Source organism: Poromitra crassiceps (assembly GCF_964638095.1).
Source record: "Poromitra crassiceps genome assembly, chromosome: 1".
NCBI classification, from domain to species: Eukaryota; Metazoa; Chordata; class Actinopteri; order Beryciformes; family Melamphaidae; genus Poromitra; species Poromitra crassiceps.
The window spans coordinates 94,541,648-94,554,788 of NC_139623.1; the positions used below are offsets into that span (position 1 = coordinate 94,541,648).

Sequence of the window (13,141 nt, forward strand, 5' to 3'; positions counted from 1 at the left end):
TACTTAACATAAATCATAAAAGCTATAATTCTGCTACTTGTACCAAAAGAATTCAGCTTTATTCCTTAAATCTGAAATAAATACATTGAAAACCATGTGTTAAGAACAAGCCAGAGAACCCCCCCCCCCCCCCCCCCCCTCTACCACCACACACGCACCCTACCCCCCCCCCCCCCCCCCCCCCTTCTGTTCCTTCGCTCCGTCGATTACTTCCAGCATAACAAGATCTGGGGGCGCTCAGGTTCCAAGAGCCGGTCCCCTCTTGTATATTTTTGTGATGGGATACTAATTCATTCTCAGAGGCTCTGCATAGCAGTAGCATGACAGCGACTCTTACATCTGGCATTGGACACAGAACTGGAAGCTGTGCCAACTTGCAGTAAAAGTTCCAGGCCAACAGGCAGGGAGTGAGTTAGAGAGAGTGAGCCAATGGGCTGCCTGCTTCCCCTCTGCTCTGCCCACCACTTCCCCTCCTCCATAATGTGCTCCTGGTGCTACAGAGGCTCATTTAGCCCGGCGGGACCAGGGCCTTAATCCTATTCTGTTTGGCTGGGATGAAGATGAGTGGTTGGGGAGTGGTGAGATGGGTGCAGAGGGAAAGAGTTTCTGGATTTGGAGGAGGGGGGGGGGGGGGGGGGGGGGTGGACAGGATGGGGCTTTAATACGACAGCTATTAAGACAGCTATTAAACTATGTGTGTGCATACCTTTACGTCCTGGTTTCAGGGTGTCTATGCTGCAGGTAGGACTACATACCTGTACGCTTGCCTGTGTGCAACTGTGTGCGATGTAGCCTGTGTGAGAAGCTGCCTGTGTTTGCTTGTCTTCTGGAGGTGGGGGGTGGGCGGGGGGCTGTGATTTCCTATGGGGTTCCAATCAAAAGGCTGTGTTTGATTCATGTGACGGCTCTTTGTTTCCCCTCTTCATCCTCCTCTGTGCAGCGGCCAGATGGAGGGGATCAGGCCTGACGACAACAGTCTGTGTCGAGTTACACGCTCCGGCTTTTGTTTGTGGAAAAAGCAGGAGGAGCGCACACCATGGTCAAAGTGATGTTCAATGTCCCGTTTAGGAACAACAACAGCATATGGACAGACAGAGCCGAGCCGCCGCACACAGCACAGGCAGCATGCAGAGTGCAAGAAGATGAGAACCAAGTCAAAGCTTTCAGCATGTTCCAGTGGCTCATTAACCACTTAAGAGCTTTCCACCATGTTTGTAAATTGTGTCTGAGAAATATGACTGCGGGTGTAACCATACTGACACACTAATGCTGCAATCACTCTGGGACAAAATGCTAACTTACCAAATCTGAGCGCATTGTTCAAATCTTCTGACAAACACTGTTTGAAATAAAACTACCCACTAGTCCGTATGGCAAACCTCCTTTAGACAACAATGGATTACGCGTAGAAATGTTGTTTTTCTATCAAGCAATGAATGGCCGATGAATATCAATCATCAAGTAAATTAAAGACCACATGAACAGATATTGCCTGAGATAAAAGAGGGGTGAGAGGCGGGCCATAGGGTGTCGATGATTTAATTTGACAGTTCTGGGCACTGGAGTTGGCGTTGGGCAATCCTGGCGTGTTCCGCCCCCAAATCGAGCCTGTTCTGGCGCTACGCGAGTGGGTTCTGGGAGAACCAGGCACCTGGCTGCTTCTGTGTGGACCGTTGCGGACATGCCGAGGCAAGAGTGCTGCCTGCCGGCTTGGAGCGTCGACTAGCCACGCTACAATATTCCTGGAATGCGAATTTAACGAAGCAGTTACATGTCCTATGTCAGGAGTCCCCAATTACTACGAAGCAGTTACATGTCCTATGTCAGGAGTCCCAGAGAGAATACACGCACATCCAAAAACCAGGTTGGGCAGGTGCCGAGCTCAAAGGTGAACAACAAGTAAAAAATGAATAAAAAGCTTGCACACTGCAAGGGCTCCTAGTTTTAGTGTTTTTTATTTAAACACCCAAAAAAATGTGACGTTTCGAGCAATGTCTGATGAAGAGCTTTGCTCGAAATGTCACATCTTTTGGTTCAATTACTATGAACCAGTTACATGTCCTATGTCAGGAGTCCCCAATTACTACGAAGCAGTTACATGTCCTATGTCAGGAGTCCCCAATTACTACAAACCAGTTACATGTCCTATGTCAGGAGTCCCCAATTACTTTTCACCAACGGCCACATTTTGCTGAGGGCCGGGGGCCGAACGGCACCCAGTCTTAACCACCAATATTTGATCGTTTTCTCACTCACTCCTATCACTTGCTCTCCCTGCAGGGCTTGAAATTAACTTTTTTGACCACCTGTCAATATGGCTGCTAGATTTTAAAGTTACCAGCCAATTAGAATTTCCAGTAGTTTTTCTTGAAATAAAGCAGAATATGAGTGGGTTACTTTAAGCATAAGTATTGTATCAGTAAGTGGCCCAGGATTCTCAAAGCCTGTGTTGAGTGCCGGTTGAGGGTCACACAAGAACAAAAATGCACTCTTGAAGCTAAATAAATCCAAAACCAACGAGTTAATTATTAATTAATACACAGGACAAGATGTTACTATCCCTTGTGCCAAAATCCGAGGAAAAACACATTTAGAAGCCCAATCCAGAATAAAACAAGCTAACAGGCTAACAAACTAATAAACAAGACACAAATCACCAGTTACCTACCCTAGCCAACAGCAGTATGAAGCATGTCATTGGGGTTTTCAAGTGGGCACCTTCCTTCACCGACGTTTCGTTAAGTTAGGCCCACGACACCTCAAGAAGGCTTAACGGTGTAATCCAGCGTCCTGGAAACACCCCCCTCCATGCTACCACCGCACAACTGCATATTACCTCACTATCTAAGCCTAGCTATCCAGGTCGATTCGGTATGACATTCCTGACTACACCACCACTGTCAATGATTCAGCCCTGTTGATGCGGACCGTTAATCATGACCACCAACAAACAATCCCTAACTACACCACCACTGTCAATGATTCAGCCCTGTTGATGCGGACCGTTAATCATGACCAACAAACAATCCCTAACTACACCACCACGTCAATGATTCAGCCCTGTTGATGCGGACCGTTAATCATGACCAACAACAAACAATCCCTAACTACACCACCACTGTCAATGATTCAGCCCTGTTGATGCGGACCGTTAATCATGACCAACAACAAACAATCAATCTGACCTTAGCGAGCTCCCCAGCTAGCATGTTTCCTCCTTATCCACAGCCATTCACTTGCTCGTTCTGCTGCCTGAGACATGTTGCTAACCGCAAGTTTCAGGCTCCGTCCCCGAATGCCCAACTCAGTTAGTAAGGCAATAACGGACTTTGCCACAAAACCACGGCAGCCCACCTCTACAGGCCGCACTCGAGCCCTCCAACCTCGCTGCTCTGCCTCTGCTGCCATTTCAGCATACCTAGCTTTCTTGCGCTCATAAGCCTCCTCAACTCGATCTTCCCACGGGACTGTGAGTTCGATAAAATAAACTCTCTTCTCTACCTCAGACCACAGTAACAAGTCCGGACGTAGCCGGGTGCTAACTATATATGCTGGGATGACTAGCTGTTCATTCAAGTCAACCCTCATTTCCCAGGCTCCACCTACACTTAGCTGCCCTAACTTGTGCCTGACCTTAATTGGTCTAAACTTTTCTCCCTCACCTACAAATTTGATCTGTCTATTCTCTTTGCTAGCAACTAGAGAATTTACTTCTAGCCGCTTTTCCTCAACTGCAGCTGCCAAACATTTCAACACCTGGTTGTGACGCCAGGTGTATCGCCCCTGGGAGAGACTGACCTTACACCCTGACAGTATATGCCTCAATGTACATACACTAGAACACAACGGGCAGGCACCATCCTCGCCCAACCACTGATTTAAGTTCTGGGGAGATGGCAGCACATCATAAGTAGCCCCTAGAATAAATCTAATTCTGCTGGCCTCCATGCTCCACAACTCTCTCCACTTCAACTTTCTCTTCTCTACATTCTCCCAGTTCACCCACTGTCCTTGCTTTGCCTGCGACACTGCCTTAGTACATCTTACTGCCTCCTCTTGCCTATGTACTTCTTCAACTACCATCTTCCTCTTTTCTATTACTGATGCCTTGTTCCACACAGGTTTCCCTATGCACAACCCTAAGCCTCCACGCCCATGCTGCACCTGACCTATGATATCCCTGTGTCTAAGAGCTGACTGTGCTTGCTGTACTGCCTCCTTTGGGTTCCACTTCCTCCCTGTTTTAACTGTGGGCGCTACACTCCTAACCACTGGATCCTTTGACTGAGTCAGAGTCATTTCCAGTCTAACCTTAGCACACTTGAACTCCTCTGTCAGGCTAGATAATGGCAATTCCAATATGCCTTTCCCATATAAGGCTACACTGCTTAGGCAGCGTGGGACTCCGAGCCATTTTCTAATGAATGAGTTAATCATCCTTTCTAGCTTTTCTACCTTTGAAAGGGGAACCTCATACACTGTCAGTGGCCACATCAACCGAGGCAACAATCCAAACTGCAAACACCACAACTTTAACTTTCCTGGGAGCCCTGACTTGTCTATACTTGAAATACCTTGAATCATTTCCTGCCTCACCTCCTCAAACTGTCCCTTATCACTGAGACTTGCATCATACCATCTTCCCAAACTCTTGACTGGTTTCTCTAACACTGTAGGCACCACCTCATCATTTATAACAAACTTCTTACCTACTACCCTTCCTTTAATGATTGAAATACTCCTGGACTTACTTGGCTTCACTTTCATTCTAGCCCACTGCAGATTACTATTTAACTTATCCAACAATCTGCTAGTACATGGAGCGGTTGACGTCATAGTCGTCATGTCATCCATGTATGCCCTAATTGGAGGGAGCCGCAGCCCTCCCTGCAGCCTTTCTCCACCCACTACCCATTTTGAAGCCCTAATAATGATCTCCATTGCCATGGTAAAAGCTAATGGGGAAATTGTACACCCTGCCATAATGCCTATCTCCAGCTGCTGCCAAGCTGTAGTGTACTCTGCTGTGGTAAAGCAGAGTTGAATATCTAAGAAGTAGGCTTTAACTAAGCTCTTTATACTACCTGGCACTCTAAAGAAATCAAAGGCCTCCCATAACAGACTATGCGGCACTGACCCGAAAGCATTAGCCAGGTCCAAGAATACTACATGCAGGTCTCTCTTCTCACGCCTAGCTGACTGGATTTGGTGCCAGATCATGCTGGTGTGCTCTAAGCACCCGGAGAAGCCGGGAATTCCAGCCTTTTGCACCGAAGTATCTATTAGCCTATTCTTTTCTAGATAACTAGACAGCCTCTGTGCCACAACACTAAAGAAAACCTTCCCTTCAACATTAAGTAGACTGATAGGTCTAAACTGACTTATCTCTAACGAGTCCCTTTCTTTAGGAATGAAGATTCCCCCTGCTCTACGCCATGCCTTAGGAATAACCTGCTTCTTCCAGACTACCTTCATCAGCTTCCATAGAAACTGCAACACATCTGGAGCACTCTTATACAGCCGGTAGGGGACTCCATTAGGACCCGGGGCTGAAGAGGCCCTTGCACGTCTCACTACTTCTTGAACTTCTTTCCACCTTGGTGGGCTATCATCACACTGGCTCTCTATTTCACCAATAGGTGGAATATCAGCTGGGACTGTCATCTCTCTAAACCTTTCCCTATCTTTGTGAACCTCCTCCAAATATTCCTCAAGCTTCTGCTTAGGTACCATAAGGCTACCATTCTTTTCCTTACTAAACAATGACTTCACAAATCTAAATGGATCCTTATAGAATGCTATTCTAGCTCGCTCTTTCTTTTTCCTATTTTTCCTAATGCTCTCTGCTCTTCTTAAAACTGCCAACCGATCCCTCACATCTGACTGCAAGCAATCAATGCCTTCCTTCTCAACCTCTGTAGCTTTCCTCCACTGCCTCTTAAGCTGTCTTCTCTCCTGGATAAGTCTATCTATCTCTTGTTGGCGCCTAGATTTAACTACCTCACCCTCTAGTTTCTTCCTTTTCTCAAAGACGCCAAACCTTTCCTTACCATAATCATAAATACAATCTCCCATTTTCTCCAACTTACTCTCAGCAGTTCCTTTAAGCTTCTCTAACATCCTAACCAAATCACTATTGATATCTTCCCACTTCCTACTTTCCGCTGCACCTGGCCACTTAACTCTAGGCTTCTGACCGCTAATCTTCTCCCTTTTTGGCTGGCTGGCCTCTCTGCTTTCCTCGGTGCTAGGACCTGCCTCAACATCAGGGGTGCTGATGTCCTGCGAGCTGTGGGTTACTTCCTGTCGCTGGACTTCACCCGACTGACTTGATAAACTTCTTAAGAAATAATTATCAATGCGGGGTCCCTGTGTTCCCTCTACCAAGCACCTCTTCCTGCCTTGATGGATTCTAAGGCCCCTCAAAGTTGTTACCTTCTGCCAGCCACACAAGCAAACCTGACGCTTCTTTCCATCTACATCTGAACTAGTGGCTTCCACTGACATGTTTTCCCTACTCATAGTCAAGTCCGTTCCAGAGTCAATAACCGTGTCAACCATAGGTGAGTCATCTTCCGCCCCCGCTCTCGCAGACTCTAGGGGTGTTTTTTCATAATTCTGTTTCGTAGCAAGTTTGGGTGTAACCAATGGCCTATTGGCCTTGGCTACTGCCACAATGAGCAGCTAACCCATTGCAGCCCCGGTGGGGTCTAATCCCTCCTGTCAGCTGTCTTTCCATGCTGTCACTAGGTCTTTCCCTAGTTGTCAGCTGCACTATTCACAACAGTCACTAGCCTAAGCTAGCTTTAGTATTAATTAATACACAGGACAAGATGTTACTATCCCTTGTGCCAAAATCCGAGGAAAAACACATTTAGAAGCCCAATCCAGAATAAAACAAGCTAACAGGCTAACAAACTAATAAACAAGACACAAATCACCAGTTACCTACCCTAGCCAACAGCAGTATGAAGCATGTCATTGGGGTTTTCAAGTGGGCACCTTCCTTCACCGACGTTTCGTTAAGTTAGGCCCACGACACCTCAAGAAGGCTTAACGGTGTAATCCAGCGTCCTGGAAACACCCCCCTCCATGCTACCACCGCACAACTGCATATTACCTCACTATCTAAGCCTAGCTATCCAGGTCGATTCGGTATGACATTCCTGACTACACCACCACTGTCAATGATTCAGCCCTGTTGATGCGGACCGTTAATCATGACCACCAACAAACAATCCCTAACTACACCACCACTGTCAATGATTCAGCCCTGTTGATGCGGACCGTTAATCATGACCAACAAACAATCCCTAACTACACCACCACGTCAATGATTCAGCCCTGTTGATGCGGACCGTTAATCATGACCAACAACAAACAATCCCTAACTACACCACCACTGTCAATGATTCAGCCCTGTTGATGCGGACCGTTAATCATGACCAACAACAAACAATCAATCTGACCTTAGCGAGCTCCCCAGCTAGCATGTTTCCTCCTTATCCACAGCCATTCACTTGCTCGTTCTGCTGCCTGAGACATGTTGCTAACCGCAAGTTTCAGGCTCCGTCCCCGAATGCCCAACTCAGTTAGTAAGGCAATAACGGACTTTGCCACAAAACCACGGCAGCCCACCTCTACAGGCCGCACTCGAGCCCTCCAACCTCGCTGCTCTGCCTCTGCTGCCATTTCAGCATACCTAGCTTTCTTGCGCTCATAAGCCTCCTCAACTCGATCTTCCCACGGGACTGTGAGTTCGATAAAATAAACTCTCTTCTCTACCTCAGACCACAGTAACAAGTCCGGACGTAGCCGGGTGCTAACTATATATGCTGGGATGACTAGCTGTTCATTCAAGTCAACCCTCATTTCCCAGGCTCCACCTACACTTAGCTGCCCTAACTTGTGCCTGACCTTAATTGGTCTAAACTTTTCTCCCTCACCTACAAATTTGATCTGTCTATTCTCTTTGCTAGCAACTAGAGAATTTACTTCTAGCCGCTTTTCCTCAACTGCAGCTGCCAAACATTTCAACACCTGGTTGTGACGCCAGGTGTATCGCCCCTGGGAGAGACTGACCTTACACCCTGACAGTATATGCCTCAATGTACATACACTAGAACACAACGGGCAGGCACCATCCTCGCCCAACCACTGATTTAAGTTCTGGGGAGATGGCAGCACATCATAAGTAGCCCCTAGAATAAATCTAATTCTGCTGGCCTCCATGCTCCACAACTCTCTCCACTTCAACTTTCTCTTCTCTACATTCTCCCAGTTCACCCACTGTCCTTGCTTTGCCTGCGACACTGCCTTAGTACATCTTACTGCCTCCTCTTGCCTATGTACTTCTTCAACTACCATCTTCCTCTTTTCTATTACTGATGCCTTGTTCCACACAGGTTTCCCTATGCACAACCCTAAGCCTCCACGCCCATGCTGCACCTGACCTATGATATCCCTGTGTCTAAGAGCTGACTGTGCTTGCTGTACTGCCTCCTTTGGGTTCCACTTCCTCCCTGTTTTAACTGTGGGCGCTACACTCCTAACCACTGGATCCTTTGACTGAGTCAGAGTCATTTCCAGTCTAACCTTAGCACACTTGAACTCCTCTGTCAGGCTAGATAATGGCAATTCCAATATGCCTTTCCCATATAAGGCTACACTGCTTAGGCAGCGTGGGACTCCGAGCCATTTTCTAATGAATGAGTTAATCATCCTTTCTAGCTTTTCTACCTTTGAAAGGGGAACCTCATACACTGTCAGTGGCCACATCAACCGAGGCAACAATCCAAACTGCAAACACCACAACTTTAACTTTCCTGGGAGCCCTGACTTGTCTATACTTGAAATACCTTGAATCATTTCCTGCCTCACCTCCTCAAACTGTCCCTTATCACTGAGACTTGCATCATACCATCTTCCCAAACTCTTGACTGGTTTCTCTAACACTGTAGGCACCACCTCATCATTTATAACAAACTTCTTACCTACTACCCTTCCTTTAATGATTGAAATACTCCTGGACTTACTTGGCTTCACTTTCATTCTAGCCCACTGCAGATTACTATTTAACTTATCCAACAATCTGCTAGTACATGGAGCGGTTGACGTCATAGTCGTCATGTCATCCATGTATGCCCTAATTGGAGGGAGCCGCAGCCCTCCCTGCAGCCTTTCTCCACCCACTACCCATTTTGAAGCCCTAATAATGATCTCCATTGCCATGGTAAAAGCTAATGGGGAAATTGTACACCCTGCCATAATGCCTATCTCCAGCTGCTGCCAAGCTGTAGTGTACTCTGCTGTGGTAAAGCAGAGTTGAATATCTAAGAAGTAGGCTTTAACTAAGCTCTTTATACTACCTGGCACTCTAAAGAAATCAAAGGCCTCCCATAACAGACTATGCGGCACTGACCCGAAAGCATTAGCCAGGTCCAAGAATACTACATGCAGGTCTCTCTTCTCACGCCTAGCTGACTGGATTTGGTGCCAGATCATGCTGGTGTGCTCTAAGCACCCGGAGAAGCCGGGAATTCCAGCCTTTTGCACCGAAGTATCTATTAGCCTATTCTTTTCTAGATAACTAGACAGCCTCTGTGCCACAACACTAAAGAAAACCTTCCCTTCAACATTAAGTAGACTGATAGGTCTAAACTGACTTATCTCTAACGAGTCCCTTTCTTTAGGAATGAAGATTCCCCCTGCTCTACGCCATGCCTTAGGAATAACCTGCTTCTTCCAGACTACCTTCATCAGCTTCCATAGAAACTGCAACACATCTGGAGCACTCTTATACAGCCGGTAGGGGACTCCATTAGGACCCGGGGCTGAAGAGGCCCTTGCACGTCTCACTACTTCTTGAACTTCTTTCCACCTTGGTGGGCTATCATCACACTGGCTCTCTATTTCACCAATAGGTGGAATATCAGCTGGGACTGTCATCTCTCTAAACCTTTCCCTATCTTTGTGAACCTCCTCCAAATATTCCTCAAGCTTCTGCTTAGGTACCATAAGGCTACCATTCTTTTCCTTACTAAACAATGACTTCACAAATCTAAATGGATCCTTATAGAATGCTATTCTAGCTCGCTCTTTCTTTTTCCTATTTTTCCTAATGCTCTCTGCTCTTCTTAAAACTGCCAACCGATCCCTCACATCTGACTGCAAGCAATCAATGCCTTCCTTCTCAACCTCTGTAGCTTTCCTCCACTGCCTCTTAAGCTGTCTTCTCTCCTGGATAAGTCTATCTATCTCTTGTTGGCGCCTAGATTTAACTACCTCACCCTCTAGTTTCTTCCTTTTCTCAAAGACGCCAAACCTTTCCTTACCATAATCATAAATACAATCTCCCATTTTCTCCAACTTACTCTCAGCAGTTCCTTTAAGCTTCTCTAACATCCTAACCAAATCACTATTGATATCTTCCCACTTCCTACTTTCCGCTGCACCTGGCCACTTAACTCTAGGCTTCTGACCGCTAATCTTCTCCCTTTTTGGCTGGCTGGCCTCTCTGCTTTCCTCGGTGCTAGGACCTGCCTCAACATCAGGGGTGCTGATGTCCTGCGAGCTGTGGGTTACTTCCTGTCGCTGGACTTCACCCGACTGACTTGATAAACTTCTTAAGAAATAATTATCAATGCGGGGTCCCTGTGTTCCCTCTACCAAGCACCTCTTCCTGCCTTGATGGATTCTAAGGCCCCTCAAAGTTGTTACCTTCTGCCAGCCACACAAGCAAACCTGACGCTTCTTTCCATCTACATCTGAACTAGTGGCTTCCACTGACATGTTTTCCCTACTCATAGTCAAGTCCGTTCCAGAGTCAATAACCGTGTCAACCATAGGTGAGTCATCTTCCGCCCCCGCTCTCGCAGACTCTAGGGGTGTTTTTTCATAATTCTGTAATTATTTAAATGTGTACTTCAAACTTCCTCAGTCATTTCTTACACATGATTACTTTTAGCCTTTGAGTCATCAAGATTATTGAAAAATATTCCATATTCCAGACTGAAATGTTATAACAGAAGTGGAGTTGGAGTATTGGCCAGAATGACACGACAATGACATTGGCCATTTGCAATTCCAGCGTGGGACACACAGGAGGGAGCTCGCGGGCCGAATGAGACCTAATTGTCAGTGCCCTCCCCAGCAGACCCACTCACCAGGTAAACTGGCAACAGCCTCCCGGATGTGCCCACTGCTCTCCTCTCCCTCGCCCTCTTTGTGGCCTCCAATCTCTCCATAGTACAGGGCAATCACCAGCTCTAAGATGCGGATGAACATAGGCAGCTGCTGGTCAGTGATGGACAACTTCAGGCTCTCCACCATGGTCTGGATCTGAGGAAAAACAGAAGAGAAACACTATGAGAAGTGGTTTAACATTTGAAATTTGATTTGTTAAACTATAGGTTGGGACATAAAATGGGCTGCAGGCCCAACCACTTCTGGTGGGCCCCCACACAGCAAGAATAAGAATATTGAATGGAAAGGCATAGGGCTGCGCTATAAGAAGTGGTAGGGATTCCCCTTTGGCTAACTGCTGAATGTTTGGTGTTCCATGTGGGAGATGCAATTTCAACTCCTGTTAAACAACATATATGGTGATGTGCAGCTACAAGCCACAAACCATGGGTTGAATCTAAATAGACGTACAGCAAGAGTGACAAGAGAGGAGTATGAACATCCCATAATATACAGACAAAAATACAATCTCAGGATGAAAAGAAGTCACCCCCCCCCCCCTTCCCCGCCACCCCCAGAAAAAGGGTAGCTGAACAATATACAGTAACATGCTGCACAACAGCTAAACAACACTTCACTTAAGCACAGGGTTTTGCATTATGTTACATCATTTTCTTTTCAATCTAGCAGCATAAGCACCAAATCACAGTCCAAAGCCTAAGTATTTGGTCTGCAATCTAGATTTGTTTTTGTTTGCTGTTATAATTTCTGTAACAAAAGTACGGTACGGCTAAATGTGATATACAGTATGTGATCATATAAATGTCATATTGTTCTGTTGCTGGGTCACTAGGAAAACAAGATGCTTAGTTTAGCACACTGACCCACACAATTTTTGACTGGCTGTATATACTGTAGATGGGAATGGGTCACTTTGGTTTTAATTCCACACATTGTGAAAAGCAGTTAGAGGGACTGAACTACACCCAGCAAGCAGGTGGCACTGTAAACAATTGATTCTCAAATGACTGTACACAAATGCAGTACATAATAGACAAACCACAGAGCATCAAACCTAAACAAGTCACAGACATGTCTCCTTACTGCACTAAATAGTACTGTGGGTAAAAAGAAGGAAATAATCCACTTCCTGGCAAGGATACCTTTAAAAAAGCTCACAAAAAGGGATGAAAAAGTCATCAATAAAAGAATGAACATGTTATTCTTATCATCTGGGATAGTTTACATTTGGGTACATGAACAACTCTCTAACAAATTGAGGAACAAGAGAGCCAAGACTCTAATCTGTGATGCTCAACAAACACCTTCTGGAGCTTCTCCAATGACAATAAGTAGAAAAATCACTCTGGACACTAACATTACCTATGATGATTCTCTGGGAATTAGAACTGTTAACATTGTTTTGAAATAAAACTCATTTTAGATTGATGCTCAAACAAACATTTAGTGAGTTCACAAACTCCTCACAAACACCTCACACACAGTTCATGGAGTAATCCAGAAAGAGTTGCTTCATGACAATACAGATTTGGTTCTCAAGACTCAGTTCTCTCAATTACATGGTAGACTTGTTCTTATCACAAACAGTGATAAACTGTTCAAGATTATATAAATGGTACGTTTGGCTCTAGGGATGCCTTTTTCAAACTTACCACATTAAAGAATGGTACCATATTGCAAAACTGCAGACCTGAATAGTTGAGATAACGATAAACATCCAGTAAAATATCTTTAGGGAACACTGAGTCAAAACCAAATCCTGATGGTTATTGCAGTGACACGTAACATTATCTGAAGCATTAACTTCCATTTCAGCCCAGGAGGTACGATTTTCCCAGAGCAAACCACTTCCTCCCACTGCCCTCTTCCACGTCTAAAAATGAGACATGTTTGGAACAATGGAGTTAACTTAGTCATTATCCTGCCATTGATTTGA

General features: G+C 45.7%; 1 protein-coding gene across 1 annotated transcript in view; it reads right to left on the reverse strand.

Annotated features, from left to right (window-relative positions):
* Positions 1 to 13,141, reverse strand: part of vps13b (vacuolar protein sorting 13 homolog B) — a 661,063-nt gene that overhangs the window by 587,995 nt on the left and 59,927 nt on the right. The window contains exon 7 of the mRNA XM_083634457.1: positions 11,166 to 11,340. Coding sequence (XP_083490583.1) covers positions 11,166 to 11,340 — 175 coding nt within the window. The remainder of the gene's footprint in view (positions 1 to 11,165; positions 11,341 to 13,141) is intronic.